Genomic DNA, 16,494 nt, shown 5'->3' on the forward strand with positions numbered 1-16,494 from the left:
AGAATGCTGGGTTTAAAGGTGTGCACCACCACCACAGGCAATCTGGTTGTATTCTGCTTGTGTCCTAACAGCTGGATTGAGCAAGCATACAGTCACAGGCAATGAACCAATTTGCTTAGTGAAGGAAATCTCAAGACAGAATAGTATTCAGGCTGGGGTGCAGCTACTGCTTACCAGACCCAGAAGATATGAGAAATATGCAGTTGGAGAAAAGTAAGTTCAGTCTTATGACAGGCAGGTTTGAAAGCATTATAATTGTCAAATAGATTATCACCATTAACTGAACAACCTGAAAGCTGTCCTGAGCACAAGGCTCCACTCATCAAAGGCTACATCTTCTGCAAGTGAAATTTTATTTAAAAGGACCTCATGATATAGTCCAGGCTAGTTGCCATGTCATGGTGTCTCTTCACTGAAGGATCTGACTTATAAAAGATAAACTGGACTGGAGAAAAAGCTCAATGGTTAAGAACACCAATTGCTCTTCAGAGGATAGTTCAATTCTCAGGCATCTTGTAACTTCAGCTCCAGGGAATCTGAGGCCTCTGGCTCCAACAGATATCTGCACTAACATGTACATAACCACACACACACACACACACACACACACACACACACACACACACACACACACACACACACACACACACACACAGAATTTTATAAAGATGCAGCTATTTTTAAAATTGAGACAAAATAATTAAAATCTGTAAAAAAAAATTGAGACAAGCCGGGCGGTGGTGGCGCACGCCTTTAATCCCAGCACTCGGGAGGCAGAGGCAGGCGGATCTCTGTGAGTTCGAGGCCAGGCTGGACCGATAGCCTCCGAAACAATACAGAGAAACCCTGTCTCGTAAAAACAACAAAAAAAAGAGACAAAATGTCACTAAAAAAAATTCAAAAAGTGTGTTTAATTAACTGACAACAGAGAAAACCGGTAAAGACAGGCGTGTGAATTTTGTTGAGTAAGGATTAGAATCGAGGCGCTCCATAATCATCTGGCATCCGTTCAATGTTGTATCTGATCAGGAAGAAAGGAGACACTGTTAAGAAAGAGATATGGTACAGAACCCATCTGAGTTACCCCCACCCTTTACTTTTGAACCTTATCAGTGGTAACTCTTAGAGGGACCCCACAATGAGTGACTTATGTCAAAATGTTGACCATGTTATCTTTGTTCTTCAAAGCTATGGCATGGGCAAGGGGCAGCTAGGACTTGGGTCCAGGTGATCCTAAGTCAGCCCATATTTTTATCAATATACTGTACTCTCCCTAAAAAGAAAATTTCTACTTAAAAGAACAAGCTTGACCTAAAATGATGCTTTGTATAAAGCAATACATGTACTTCTAATAATCTTATTGTACCACTTTGATGTTTCCTTCCTAAATTCTATATCTTCTGCCCTTATTCTTGCTATTTTTGCCTCATTTCTTCCAAGTTAAATGTAAACAGGACAGTGTAATTTCTTTGAAATCCTCTATAACTTTACAACCTGCTCTCACTTTAACTGATGAGCAACTATGTGCCTCTAGTCACTTTCCAACAGCAACTTCTCACCTATGGTTAGAAATGTACATGATAGGAACTCCAGGGATCTTCCGGATTCTTCTTTTGAGGTCCCGGTCAACTGTGGCCACAATGTAACACTTGTGCTGAAAGAGAAGCCCACGGATGCTGACAAAGGACTCAGTGTAAATGCACACGCACCACTGAATAGTCCCTCGTTTTCACAGTAACTAGCAAAGGGAAGGATGCTAATACCTAGGAGACAGTTATGTCATAAAATATGTAAGCTACCAGGCCTCAGTGTGGTCTTATGAATCTTGAGGGGAAGAAAGAAGTATTTAAGCTGCAAATTGTTTTCTGTCTCACACATGGGAGGGATTACCACAGTTAAGGCAGACAATTCCTTAGTTTTGGGAAAATGCCCTGACAGACTCCATGCAAATGCCTTATATTGGAGGGCACTGATCTTCCTTGCTCTGCTCTTACGGCTCTTATGGCTGAGGTTCTGTAGTGGTGTAAGTAGGCAGGTCCGGGACCAGGAGAAGGACCTCTAAGATTCAAAACCCCAGATTAGCTTAACATTATCAGCTGGAAGCTATTTTGTTATAGTTTACTTCACATGCAAATCTCCACTGAGTTTTATAAACTTTTGCCCCTGTGGTGGCAGCTGTGATGTGGCTCCATCTACAGATCAAGTTGCTAAAGGCAGAGTAGTCATTGAATGATGATGGTCCTCCTTAGCAAGGACCTTGCTCTTCCTCTCTTCCTTCCTTCCCATGGGTCAGGCTCTTTTCTTTCTTTTTTCCTCAGCGCTGTGGCTGGGGATCGAATCCAGGCAGTACCCTACCACTGAGCTACAACTCCAACCTGAGAAAGGTTCTTATGTGAGCAGCCAATAGCAGATGCTCTGTGTTGTCTGACGAGCAGTTCAGAATGGAGGAATTAAAAAAGGAATGAATCCAGGGTATGAGAGAGACAGCACCCTGGAAAATTCTCAGATTTAAGCCAAAAAACATTTCTGGAGTTAGGTATGGTGAAGAGGAATATCACTCGTGCATGGGGTGGAAATGGAACCTTATTTAAGGTTCATAGGGTGGTAGGATGTGGTATATTATTATAGCTACATGAATTCATTTAAAACACATTACAGGGGCAGGTGGATCTTTGAGTTGGAAGCTACCCTGGTCTACAGAGTTCCAGGCAGCCAAGCCTGTTACACAGAGAAACCCTGTCTCAAAAAACAAAAACACATTACAGGGGATTTGTGGAATAAAGACCCAGTCATTGTCCCAAATCACATCCAAAGCTACTGCAGATGTTGGAAGTGTTTTTTTTTTGTTTAAGGTAGACTATCACTGTGTAGCCATGAGTGACCTAGAACTCACTATGTGGATCAGGCTGGCCTTCAACCTTGAACAGATACCAGTTTGCCTTTGCCTCCAATGGACAAGGTGATGAAATGTGAAACCAGATTTCCTTCCCAAGCACAGCTCCTCCCATTGTAGCTAAAGCATAATTGCTTAAATCTACTTTTTCCAGTAAATGGAATCTATGCTGCTTATGAACAACTGCTAAATATACATTTTCATGTTTAATATAGGTATATATTAAGAAAAACCCACCCCAAATACCTTACTGAGCTTGAATATTCAGAAGACACTAATTTGTGCCCCCCCTTTGGGAGAGTGTCTCATTGTATAGCTGGAATTGGCTTTGTAGACCAGATTGGACTTAAACTTACAGAGATTCACCTGTCTTTGCCTCTAAGTGCTGGAATGAAACACAAGTGTGACCTCACTGAACTAGTGTCTTTTTTCCTTACCACAAAAAAAAAAGTCATTTATTTTTGTGTGCATGTGTGTGTTTAGTGTCATGGGTATGCACCATTTGTGTGCAGGTATCTGAAGAAGCCAGAAGAGGGCACCAGAAATGGAATTACAGGAGGTTGTGAGTCACTGTTGTGAGTGCTGGCATCTGAACCTGGGTCCTCAGCAAGAGCAGCAGGAGCTCTCGAGCTTCAGCTCCAGCTTGCCACTCCCCCCTTTTCTTTTGGTCTTTTTCAAGAAAAGTTTCTCTGTGTAACTTTGGTTGTCCTGAAACTTGCTCTGTAGATCAGGTTAGCCTCAAACTCACAGAGATCCACCTGACTCTACCTCCCAAGTGCTGGGATTAAAGGTGCGCGCCATCACCACCCAGTTTTTGTTTTTTTTTAAAAGCACAAAGTATACACTTAAAAAGTGATGCTGATACCTGAGTGACTCTCTGTACCAAGCAGTCATCAGCATAGGTTCCTTTGTGTGTGCACGGCAGTCGGTCAAATCGTGGATCCTTGGCAATCCTGCAGGATTATAAATAACAGTGGCTTAAAGAAAACATTCTCCATCCAACTAGCAAAGCAAAGGCAACTTGATCTATGTGGGGATTATGAGGCACCCTCTCTCCTCTGAAGCTTAGTTTCTCACTTTATGAGGAAGGGAATTACAGTCAGGAGCTGATAGTGTTTGGGCTCATTTACCTAGCACCAAACTCGAGTGAAGGTGTAAGATCCAATAAAAAAGATAGATAGGGATGAGCTTTCCTGGAACTTTCTAGATTTGCATTTACATAGAAAGTGATTTGTAAAAAAACACACATTCCTTTTCAGCTGTCATTGTTACATGAGAACAAGCAGTGTGATGTGGAGAAGGAGTTACAGGCAATTGTGAGTGTCCAACATGGGTGGTAGGAACTGAGCTGAGGTCCTCCTGAAAAGCACCAAGTGTTCTACTGCTCAGCCATCTCTCCAGCCTCTTTTTATCCCTCCTACCTTCTTCCCACATTCCTTTCTATTTAAACTAACTGGCCAGGAAATCTTTGATTAACAATGAGATGAAGTGTTCTAAAATATCTTCAGTATACTGAGGTACAATAAATCTAGATTACACTCTTCCTACCTTAGTGCTACTCGATACTTCTGTCCCAATTTCTCAATTTCAGCCATCACACAATCAGTTATACAAGGGATACCTGCAAGGAATAAACAAAACACAGCATAAAAAATTTGTAACAGAACTTGTAAACATATTCTCTGATATATATATATATATATATATATTTTGGTTCCCCCTCCCCCCCCCCCCCGAGATAGGGTTTCTCTGTATTGTTTTGGAGGCTGTCCTGGAACTTGCTCTGTAGACCAGGCTGGCCTCGAACTCACAGAGATCCTCCTGCCTCTGCTTCCCCAGTGCTGGGATTAAAGGCGCGTGCCACCATCTGATTTATATTTAATTCAATCTGTAAAAAACCCTGTAGACCTCTGCAATGACAGCAGACTGAGTCCATTGAAATGAGCAGTAAGAACTAAAAGAGAGTTAGGTATGTGGCAAAGGTTTGTAATCCTAGCTACTCCAGATGCTGATGCAGAAGGATTAAAAGTCCAAGGCCTGCATGGACCAGGAGGAGGAGCTCAAGGCCATCCTGGGGCTCTGTGTGGCCTTGCAAAAACATCATGCTGAATGAAAGAAAACCATATAAGAGGTTGTATTTTTTTTTTTTTTGAGACAGGGTTTCTCTGTATTGTTTTGGAGGCTGTCCTAAAACTCGCTCAGTAGACCAGGCTTGGTCTCGAACTCACAGAGATCTGCCTGCCTCTGCCTCCCGAGTGCTGGGTTCTATTTTTAATGAAATGTCAAGAATAGCAAATCTATGCAGACAGAACTAGATTAATGGCACTTAGGGGTGGAGAAAATGAGGAGCACTGCCCACTTGGAATGTCATAACTTCCCTACTCATTGCAGGCCCCTACGCTTTCACTGTTTCGTGGATGTGAAATTAGTCTTCTTCAAACATATATTCCCTTCTAGTTCCACAACCATCTAATCTCACTGACCCAGTATTGCCATTCCATTTTCTTTTACATTTATTTTGGTTTTTCTCCCCCCCCCGTCTTTCAAAAGCATTACTACATGTTTAAAATTTTAAATTATATTCATTTATTTGTTGGGGGGAGGGTTCGGATCACGTGTTGCATTGCATGTGTGAAGGTCAGAAGACATCTTGAAGGAATCTATTCTCTCCTTCCAAAACATGGGCTCCTGGGCTCAAACTCAGGAGGCTTGGTGGAAAGTGCCTTTTACCTGATGAGTCATCTTACTGGCCCCACTACACTTATTGTTTAGTATCTTCTAAAAATATTTACTTAATGTGTATGAATGTTTTGCCTGCATATATGTACAATTATGCGCATGCCTGATGCCTCTGGAGGTTAGACAAGGATGTTGGATCTTCTGGAATTGGGGTTGCGGGTGGTTGTATGCCACCTTGTGGGCACTGGGAACTGAACCTGGTCCTCTGTGAGAGTAACAAGTGCTCTTAACTGCTGAGCCCACTCTCCAGCACAACCTGCCACACCCAGAAGTTTTATTTTTTTAAAGAATCATTTTCCTGAACAGCCCATCTCATAAATGGTAGACTTAAAATGTCTACCAACCATACTGAAAATGGGCTTGTCTGTTTAGTTATGAAACCCATGCAGAGAGGATTTAGTATAACTCTTAAGAGGCCTAGGATTTTTTGGTGTGGTGGCGCAGAGCTGGCGAGCAAACCCGGTGATCATACGCATCATGCAAATGTCACACAGAGCTCTATTCTAGCTCCTACTCCTGCCTTCCCTTTTGGCTGAAGCTTCTTTGGCTTTGTTTTTTATGTGTGTGGTACTGGGAATTAGACTTGGGGCACCACATATGCTGGCATCACTGGCTCTCAGCTCTGGGTGCAACAGTCTCAGTATCTTCTCCAGCATAGGACGCTGTGTGTGCACTGAAGACTCTGCTGTGTAGTCCTCACTCATCAGTTCTTAGCTTGAGCCCCTGGAAGCCTACTACAGTTCCACACTAGCACTTGCTGCTGCACCTACTCCACACTCCTGAAGCCCATAACCAAACCCTTCAAGCTTCAATCTTTTGTTTGAGACAGGGTTTTTCTGTGTAACAGCCCTGCTATCCTGGAACTCACTTTGTAGACCAGGCTGGCCTCAAACTCACAGAGATATTCCTTCCTACTTCTGCCTCCCGAGTGTTGGGATTAAAGGCTTCCTTCTCAGCTTAACATACCCCCCTAAGCATAATAATTTCTAGGTCTTCAGTTCATATTTATGTCTCCTGACTTACAGGGAAAAGCATCTGATACTCCTTCCTACTGAACATCCAGAGGCCACTATAGGGAAACGTGCCTGATGGCAGTTTTTGTGTCTCGGGGAATAGGGAGGCCTAAGGGAAAAGGAGAGGGATGGATGGATAGCTAATTACTGGAATACTGCAATAGTAAGAAATTACACATTCAATCTGGAGAAATGACTCAGAGGTTAACAGCACTGGCTGCTCTTTCAGAGGACCCTGGTTTGATTTCCAACATCTACATGGAGGTTCACAATGGGTTCTCCAGTTCCAGGAGATCCAATGCCTTTTTCTGGTTTCTGAGGGCATGAGGCACACATATAGTACACAAAAATACATGCAGACAAAACACCCATACATTAAAAAAAAGTTACACGTTATTTGATGTTTGCTGTCTTACATTGGCTTAGTTTGTAGTGACCTAAAACAATTATAATAATAAACATCAAAACCACTGATTTCAGGGTATGGTGGTGTACTCCTTTAGTCCCAGCATTCAGGAGGCAGAGGCAGGTGGACCTCTGAGTTCGAGGTCGGCCTGGTCTTTAGAGTGAGTTCCAGGACAGCCAAGAACACACAAAGAAAACCTGTCTCAAAACTCCTCCCCACCAAAGAAACACTGATCAACATAAAGACAAAATGAAAAAGTTGAGGTGAGGAATGGTGGTGGGCATCTTTAATTCCATCACTTAGGAGGCAGAGGCAGATGTTACTTGTGAGTAGTTCAAGGACAGCCTGGTCTACATAGTGACTTCCAGGACAGCAAAAATTACATAGGGAGACCCCCTCCCTCAGCAAAAAACAACAAAAAACCTTCAAATATTCTGAGAACTATGAAAATACAATCAATACTTGAAATGACCACGTGCTGTTAAAGAAGGCAGAACTAAGCCAGGCGTTGGTGGCGCACGCCTTTAATCCCAGCACTTGGAGAGGTAGAGGCAGGCGGCTCTCTGTGAGTTCGAGGCCAGTCTGGTCTACAGAGCAAGTTCCAGGGCAGCCTCCAAAACAATACAGAGAAACCCTGTCTTGTAAAACAAAACAAAACGGCAGAACTGCAGAGGTGGCTCAGCAGTTAGGATTACAACAATCTAACTCTAGTTGTAGGGGAATCCAACACCTAGATACATGGAAAACACTCATACACATAAAATAATAAATCTAAACAAACAGGCTTGCTCCTAGCAGCATTGCCAGCTTTCTATTTGTAAAAAAAGAGCGTAGTGCATACGTGAGGCTTAATAAGACAAATCAGTCATGTATGCCCGAAGTATCTTCTTGAAAAGGAGGTGCAAAATTTCCCTGATTCCAGCAATTTATTCTATATGGCAAAGAACCAGCATGAATGCCATTTGTCCCTTTAGCAGAACAAGAAACTTATGAATAAAAACCTACAAATCACAAAATGCAACAGATCTTGCTTTGTTTTTCAAGATAGGGTTTCTCAGCCGGGCGTTGGTGGCATACGCCTTTAATCCCAGCACTCGGGAGGCAGAGGCAGGCGGATCTCTGTGAGTTCCAGGCCAGCCTGGTCTATAGAGTGAGTTCCAGGACAGCCTCCAAAGCCACAGAGAAACCCTGTCTCGAAAAACCAAAAAAAAAAAAAAAAAAAAAGACAGGGTTTCTCTGTGTAGTTCCTCCTGTCCTGGAACTCACTTTGTAGACCAGGCTGGTCCTGAATTTAAGAGATTGCCTGCTTCTGCTGAGTGCTGGGATTAAAGGTGAGGGTCACCACCAGGCTTTTTTGGTTTGTTTGTTGAGACACCAGGTTGTTGTTTGAGTGTTGTTTTGCAGTGCTGGGATTCTGGGCTTCCCAGATGCTAACAAGTGCTTCACTGAACCACTGAGCTACCTCCCTAATCCAAAAAATATAACATACCTAACTATTAGGAGCTGTACTCTTGGATATGGTTTAAGTTTCCTTTTCTGGATTTATTGAAAATTAAACGGTCAGTAGTTCATACAGTAAATCCTCACTTCCCTCTTTTCATGTATTTGGATAAATATGATTATTCTGTGCAGATGCAACAGAAACATAAGTGTGTGATACTCACACTTGGCGTACAGACAGTCCATCATTGACTGCACTAAGTCCAGTTTGGCTTTAATGGAAAAGTTGATAAAGTTGGTATCAACAAGGATGTGGTAAGGTGGACCCAGCTGTGTATTGTACTGGAAGAACAAGCAGGAAGGATGCTGGGGGCTGGAAAGAGACAGAAAATAAGATCACAAACTAAAGTCTATATTCATAATTTTGATGTTAATGAAACCAAAGATGAAGTATCTGCTTTTCAAAGTTCATTATAGGCAATTGTCCTTTCCCCTTGTTCATTGCAAATAAGTTTAAAAGAAGTCAGGAAGCTGGGCGTTGGTGGCGCACGCCTATAATCCCAGCACTCGGGAGGCAGAGGCAGGCGGATCTCTGTGAGTTCGAGGCCAGCCTGGTCTACAGAGCGAGTTCCAGGACAGCCTCCAAAGCCACAGAGAAACCCTGTCTCGAAAAAAACCAAAAAAAAAAAAAAAAAAAAAAAAAAAGTCAGGAAAAGGGGCTGAAGAGGCTCAGCAGGTAAAAGCATGTACTACTACTCTTGTAGAGGACCCAAATTCAGTAGTACCCACATTGGGTGTTCATAACTGCTGAATTCCAGCTTTAGGAGATCCTCCGCCTCTAGCCTCCACAGACACCCAAACTCATGTGCACATGCCCACAGACAGACATACACATGCCCACACACAGACACACACCCACACCTAATTAAAAAAAGAAAGAAAAAAAAGAAATCTTTAAAAAAGAAAGTTAGGTTGGGCATTGGTGGCTCACACCTTTAATTCCAACACTCGGGATGCAGAGGCAGGCAGATATCTATGAATTTGAGGCCAGCCTCGTCTACAGAGCGAGTTCTGGGACAACCTTCAAAGCAATACAGAAAAATCCTGTCTCAACTACCCCCGTCAAAAAAGAAAGTAAGTTAACGGCATGTTAATTTCAGGCCCACTAAAAAGCCGTGACACACTTTAAAACACAATTATCCCAAACCTAGCTCTTGATCTGGAGGACAGTCACAGGGCACAAAGACACAAATGTAGCTATCAGGATTACTTAAATGCTACAGCAAGTTTGCCATTCTCAATATCCTAAAAGGTTGTATGGAATGTAAATGATTGTCTAGCACTGGGATTACATATTATAGCATAGCTTGTTGCTCATTTAAAAATCCATGATGTTCAAACACTGGTGTCTGAACCAGTATCTACCTGTGACAACATCGCCTCTGTGAACCCAGAGCAAAATATGAAAAATGAGGGAAAACTTTCGTGAAGTTAAATATACTCATTTTAAAGGGATGACCTTCATCCAGAATATATAACCTTACCAATTTTTGGCAATAAAGCCCCTCTTTTGTGAAAATACACTGAGGCAATTATTTATTTCCTTTAGGGAAAAGTTTACTGCTCCATGGGATTCAAAAACCTCGACAGTATTATATGCTCATTAATACAACTTTCATGCCGGGTGGTGTCCACCTTTAATCCCAGCTTTCTGGGGAGGGGGGCAGAGACAGGCAGATCTCTGTGAGTTCAAGGCCAGCCTGGGCTACAGACCGAGTTCCAGGACAGGATCCAGAACTACACACAGAGAAAACCTGTCTTGAAAAACAAACAAACAAACAAAAAACCAACCAACCAACCAACCACTTTCATTTGTACACGTCCCAAAATTACTGGTAAATAACTTATTAGTAAATCAATCAGCTCACGGAAAGCCTGGATTCTTAACAGGTTTAGGATCTCTTAGTTTTAATGGAGAACTTGAAGTTTTTTAATACTCACACTTCTCTTTCTTTCAGCGCACTGGGATCTTTCTTTTCTTTCTTTTTAGGTTTTAATCTATCCTTTTCTTTACTGCAAAAAAGTAAATTCAGAGAAGAGGAAAAATATAGTTAAAATTTCATCTGGAGGGGTTCAAGATTCAGCTCAGTGGTAGAGCACTTGCCTAGCAAGCACAAGCCTGGGGTCAGTCCTCAGCTCTGGAAAAAAAATTTCATCTAAGTTTCAACTTGATGGGGATGTTACTCGGTGATAGAGCACTGGACTAGTATGTCTGAGGCTCTCACCTCAAGTTCTATTCTAATGTCTCTTTTTCTATTTATTTACATTTTTCGATTTAGGGTTTCTCTGTGTAACAGCCCTGACTTTCTAAAACTCCCTCTGTAGACCAGGCTTGCCTCGAACTCAGAGGTCTGCTTGCTTCTGCCTCTGTCTGCATCCTGAGCAGGAAGTAGCCTGAAAATATCAAAATTAACCAATAAGGTCAATAAACTCAAAAAATAGTTAATGGGCAAATTCCAATTATACTATTAACTTTTTTTCTTAGTATTTCTCTTATCTAATTTCAAGAGAATAATGGGGGTTTATTATCATCAAAAGACACATACTGGTTTAAAAATGTCATAATGAAACTTATTATGTATAATAAATATATGCTAATAAAAACCTACTTTTAAGAGGCCATGAAGAGGTTGATATTAATCTTCTGAATATCCCAAACTGAACATGGTAGCCTTCACAGATTCAGGGAAGCAGGGGCAGACAGAGTTCTGAGTCTGAGGTCTGGTCTATATAGCAAGTTCCAGGCTAGCCAAGACTACATAGTGACAGCCTGTCTCAATAAGCAAAAAAAAAAAAACAAAAAAAACAAACAAAAAAAAAACCAAAATAACAAAAACAAAACAAGATCCAGATCACCACGTATAGGAGAGAAGTTTACCCACATTCTTATATTTTTGGTTGTGAGCCTATCCTTTAATGGCTGAGCTGTCCTTCCAGTCACACTCCCCCCCCATTCTTTATAAAGGCTTGAGACATAACAAACATATAAAATTGAACCCTGGCCGGGCGGTGGCGGCGCACGCCTTTAATTCCAGCACTCGGGAGGCAGAGGCAGGCGGATCTCTGTGAGTTCGAGGTCGGGCTGGACCGATAGCCTCCGAAACAATACAGAGAAATCCTGTCTCGTAAAAACCAAAAAAAAAAAAAATTTTTTTTTGAACCACAAAGAAATTATCACTGGGACATCATTCCTTAAAGATATACAATAATAATCCACATCGGAAGCTGAGAATAATAATTGTGAAGGCTTTCACGACCATTCTTTTGTTCTAAGACTCACAAACACAACAAAGGCCAGTTAATAAACAGTTCGCCCAGCCTTTACTGGGGAACTGGGAAACTGGTTAGTTTTTTATAATGGGAAATAATATCATTCTAGTTTCTTCTTCCAAAGCTTTGAATTCTTATAATTTATACAAATGGAACTATCTTAGAGTTTTCCCATCCTCCCTTTTAAACTTGGGTGTCAGGAATTGGAAACTGGAGGCAAGCATGGTGTGGCCCTACCGGCTTTTCAACAACGAAACCCCCCCTCCCTGCCCTCCAGAATGAGTGACTATAATGCCATGCAATAGGCAAAACAACAATAACAAATTTTACTACTTAGCCCATCGTGATTCCTGTATCTCTGATCACTTTCGGAAACCAGTTGATTCTGGCCACTTACAGTCTCTCATCTCTGAGACTGAGCATTCGCTTCATCGTCGCAAATTTCCTTGTTTTCTTTTGCTTCCCCTTGAGACGGAAATTTTCGAGTTAAAAGAGTTGGAAACACAGCACATCTTTTAAAGTTCCCTTCTATTTTTCTTGCCGCTTCTCCTTTCCACAAACACCACCCTCCTCCCCCAATCCTTAAAAACATAGGTCCCTTCAAGCTGAGACCAGAATGAAGCAAAAACAAAACACAAGGGAAGCTCGGAGGCTACATCTGGCCAACAGCTGGGCTCCCACACGTCTGCAAGGCGCTCTGACAAAGTTCCTTCTCCCACTCTCCTCACCATGTTCACGCCGCACTCCTGTTTCTTCCGGAATCACTCGCAGCGCGACACTTTGACGTCATCCATATACTGCTTCCGGCAAAGGCCAACCCGGAGGCGGAAGTCACTTTGGGAAACGGAAAACCTCCGAGCCGGCTCTGAAGCGCCGGTTGAGACCGATACTGGGGACTCTTGGGGGGCGGGTGGAGGGCAGGTTTTGTGCTGGATGCGGCCCCTGCCTCCCCGGACCCCAAAGCTAGGACTTGACTACGCTGCAGCTCCAGTTCGGGTAACGTTTCCCTTCACGCCCCAGCCGGAGGCAGAGCCTAGCCGACCCGCAGGCACCAGAGTTCCAGGAGGAGAGCGAGAGAGGATGGCGGGGTCGGAATCCTGGGCTGGCCCGTAGTTTGCAAATACATTCTGTTTATCCTCCGGCGCACCGGAGCTCTGTAGTCCAGCCCGGAGCCTCTGGTTATTGCTTGGTTTTCCTCGCTGACATAGTACCTCGTGAGGCTGGGTGGACGATTCTTGGGAAGAGAGGGATGTAACAGCGCTTGAGGACCACCCCCTCCCCATCGTGTGTGTGTGTATACACGCGTGTACCCATCGTGTGTGTGCGCGTGTGTACACGCGTGTGTACAAGCACGAGCGTGCGGGTGACATTCAGAGCAGAAGCCAGAAGAAGCTGGTTTTCTTTATCTTGCTCCCCAATTTTTTTTAAGACTGCCTCACCAAACCTGAAACACCCCCTCCCAACTCCCTGCGTTTTTGCTAGATTGATTGGTCAGAAAGTCCCAGGATACTCCCATCTCTGCCTCCTAGCACTGGGGTGACAAACACTCGCCAGTACACCTAGCTTGTTTTTGGATGCCCACATTCGGGCAATCACTTATTCACTGAGCCAGCTAGCCCAGTCGCGGCAAGCCTTCTGTAGATGATCAAGGAAAACAGGTGCATAAGCGTGTATGTGCAACGCCTCGAATATGGTGGGGAACCGTTGGTATTTGTTATGAAGCATTGACGGGAGAGGCAGGATTTGTGAGAATGGGAAAGATAACTTCTGACATGTTTGTTTTTGTTTTCTTTTTTGCTTTTAGAACCTGCTATGTATTCTAGTTATTCTTAAACATTTGGAGGGATTTCTTTTACCCCTTGAAAGTGTGAAAAGCCAGGGACAGTTTTCCTGAAAGTGGATGTGTGTGTGCACGTACACACACTTTGACATGCAGCTTATGAGACTTCTAGACCATGTAAACTTCATTTACTTGACACTTTGACCTTTGATGTACTGATGTTGAAGCTGTGACCTAGATGCTCAGAGGTCTGTTTGGCTCTGAAGCTCGTATTTTTCTTAGTGCATGGCGTTGACCTGGTGTTGCTGGCTTAAAAAGATGCTCAAAGTGTAACACCGCAAGACGGTGCGTTGGTAATTGAACCTCAGAGTTTGACTGGCTTCAGTTTAAACCCTCTCTTAGTTGCTAACTTGCAGTATTACTTTGAGCCATCAGTTGGTGCCTCTGGTCTGTAAAGCTAAGATAATCATCATAGTATGTGTTTTACAGGGATGTCAATATGATCAGTAAGTCCCTAGAAAGCTTACCATTAAAGTAACTTTTAGCCTGACAGGGGTGCAGGTCTTTAATCCCTGCACTGGGGAGGCAGAGGCAGGTGGGTCTCTGTGAGTTTGAGGCCAATCTGGTCTACAAAGTGAGTGCCAGGACAGCCAGGGCTGTTATACAGAGAAACCTAGTCTTGAAGAACAAAAATAAAAAAGGAAAAAGAAAAAGTAACTCTTTTAAGTGTTTTCAGTCATTTAATGTTGTGTTTTTCCAACTTGAAATGTTATGCACTTGCATGTTAATATATTTTACTGTTTTGAAACTTGAGCATATTGGTTAACCTCAGAAAACTTACAAAATTTTCAGGTCTTTATAATGGGTCATTTTGAGTTGGTTTGGGTATAGAACTGGTGTCCTGCCTTCTGATCTTTTAGGCATACATTGCGTTCAGATCTCTTTGTAGTTCACATATCTGTGGGCTGCAAATTTTTAGTGTTGAAGTAATTTTATTCCTCTTACTTTACCCCCAGGAAGTTCCTAATCTTTTCAGAGCAGTCTGCCTCTGCCTAGCTGTCATTCGTGGGTAGAGTTAGCAGCAGCCTCATTTTTTTAAAAATTGAAATATGTTAGTGATTAGGCATTTAGACTTTTAAGTAAACATGGTCAGTTATTTATTTTTAAACCTTTGGAGACTGATTGAAAGTTTATGTGTGTGCGCTTACGCTTGTGTGTGCTTGATTGAGAGTACTTGAAGGGAAAATTGCAGCTAGATAATTTGTAATTTCCATTTAAATGCAGGCACAGACAAAAACCCTTTCCTCTAAGTTTGAAATTCATTAACTGTCTTTTTTTTTCTTATTTCATTTTAAGGTGATTTAGTTTCTGTTCTGAGGACTTTCTGATCCCTTGATTGTTAATACTTGGTAGGGAGCTAAATTAGTGTAGGAACACTGTGGGGGTTGAGGACATAGTTAGAAGTGTTTCTGCTGCATTGTACTTTTGTCATGATCTGAGATTCTAAAAGCCTATCATTAAAGTCCTCAGCTATTATGTAGCATTCTTTGAGAGGGGTGAAAGTAGCATGGTTCTGTGTTGGATGGGAGCAGAAGTAATTACTTTTGACTACACGCTTGTGAGGAAATGAATTGTTTTAGCCCTCCTCAATGGTTCAGAGGGCTGCTGTGTATTTTCTGCATTACTAAAAAGAAAGACTCTGAAGCCGTTGGGTCCACTGTTTGATACTGGACTTGGATTTCATTCTACTCACTTACTGGCCTAAATACATTTTTTTTTTGTTGTTTTTGTTTTTTGAGACAGGGTTTCTCTGTGGCTTTTGGATGCTGTCCTGGAACTCACTTTGTAGACCAGGCTGGCCTCGAACTCACAGAGATCCACCTGCCTCTGCCTCCTGAGTGCTGGGATTAAAGGCGTGCGCCACCACCGCCCGGCCCTAAATACATTTTTAATAAAATTATGCCTAGTGGAAGAGCCCCCCCAGGCAGGGTTTCTCTGTGGTTTTGGAGGCTGTCCTGGAACTAGCTCTTTGTAGACCAGGCTAGTCTAGAACTCACAGAGATCCGACTACCTCTGCCTCCCCAGTGCTGGGATTAAATGTGTGCGCCACCAACGCCCGGCTGATTTCTAGTTTCATGCTACAGTTTTACACTTATCTTTATGATTCATATGTTGTTTCCCCAGCAAACATTTGCTGCTGTCAAACACTTTTTAATTTAACTTGACTGCCTTTAAACGAGGTAGCAAGACTGGATAGATGAGTGGAGGTTAAGAGCACCAGCTGCTGTTCCAGTGCCCGGAATGATTCCCAGTGCCCACGTCTGACAGCTCACGATTGCCTATAACTTTAGGTCTAGGGGATTTGATAACTTCTTCTGGCCTTCATGAACTCTCTGAGAGCATTTGCAAATGCACGCACGCACGCACGCGCGCGCGCGCACACACACACACACACACAGACAGAGAGACAGAGAGAGACAGAGAGACAGAGAGAGAGAGAAAACATACACATAAATAAAATTTAAAATAATACAGCTAATACAGCATGTTTTCCTAGATTTTGATATTGGGTTGGTTTATATGACACTTATTCACATGACATTTATTGAGAGACCATTCTGTCTTAGACAATATGCTAGTTATTTAAAAAAAAAACTCAGACTTCGTTGAAGAATGACTTGTAAATAGTTAAATAGTATGGGATATGGCCAACTAGAGGTATGTAAATTCAAATATTTTTGGAGAAACTACTGTACCTGTTCATCCTTCTGGAAGGGTCCTGGTTAGAGTACTGTTGTGTTGTATTTATTTATTACAGTCAACATACCCTATAACAATTTGAGTTTTATAATGTTAGTGAGTTATAGTATATTATTTCTCTCTTCCCCCTCCC

The 16,494-nt window shown here is 42.5% G+C and overlaps 2 protein-coding genes across 5 annotated transcripts in view; one reads left to right on the forward strand and one right to left on the reverse strand.

The window, feature by feature from the left end:
- Nucleotides 1-892: 892 nt before the first annotated feature.
- Nucleotides 893-12,659, reverse strand: Fcf1 (FCF1 rRNA-processing protein). Of its 2 annotated transcripts, XM_040742754.1 has the most exons (8): nt 12,550-12,659; nt 12,219-12,286; nt 10,493-10,564; nt 8,716-8,864; nt 4,442-4,514; nt 3,759-3,846; nt 1,560-1,654; nt 893-1,021 (listed from the first exon to the last, which is right to left on the reverse strand). In XM_040742754.1, exons 1-8 carry the CDS (start codon nt 12,550-12,552, stop codon nt 973-975), a joined length of 597 nt encoding a protein of 198 aa, XP_040598688.1. In that variant the 5' UTR covers nt 12,553-12,659; the 3' UTR covers nt 893-972. The 2 variants fall into 2 exon arrangements, with proteins under 2 accessions (XP_040598688.1, XP_040598689.1); XM_040742755.1 differs by lacking the exon at nt 10,493-10,564.
- An 8-nt stretch (nt 12,660-12,667) lies between these two features.
- Arel1 (apoptosis resistant E3 ubiquitin protein ligase 1) overlaps nt 12,668-16,494 on the forward strand; it is a 47,952-nt gene continuing 44,125 nt past the window's right edge. For 2 of the 3 annotated variants that reach the window (XM_040742752.1, XM_040742753.1), the window contains exon 1: nt 12,668-12,817. The gene's annotated coding sequence lies outside the window, so the exon portion shown is untranslated. The remainder of the gene's footprint in view (nt 12,818-16,494) is intronic. The other variant, XM_040742751.1, reaches the window with a different exon arrangement.

The sequence above is a fragment of the Mesocricetus auratus genome, unplaced genomic scaffold, assembly GCF_017639785.1.
Source record: "Mesocricetus auratus isolate SY011 unplaced genomic scaffold, BCM_Maur_2.0 Super-Scaffold_15014, whole genome shotgun sequence".
In the NCBI taxonomy this organism is placed as follows: domain Eukaryota; kingdom Metazoa; phylum Chordata; class Mammalia; order Rodentia; family Cricetidae; genus Mesocricetus; species Mesocricetus auratus.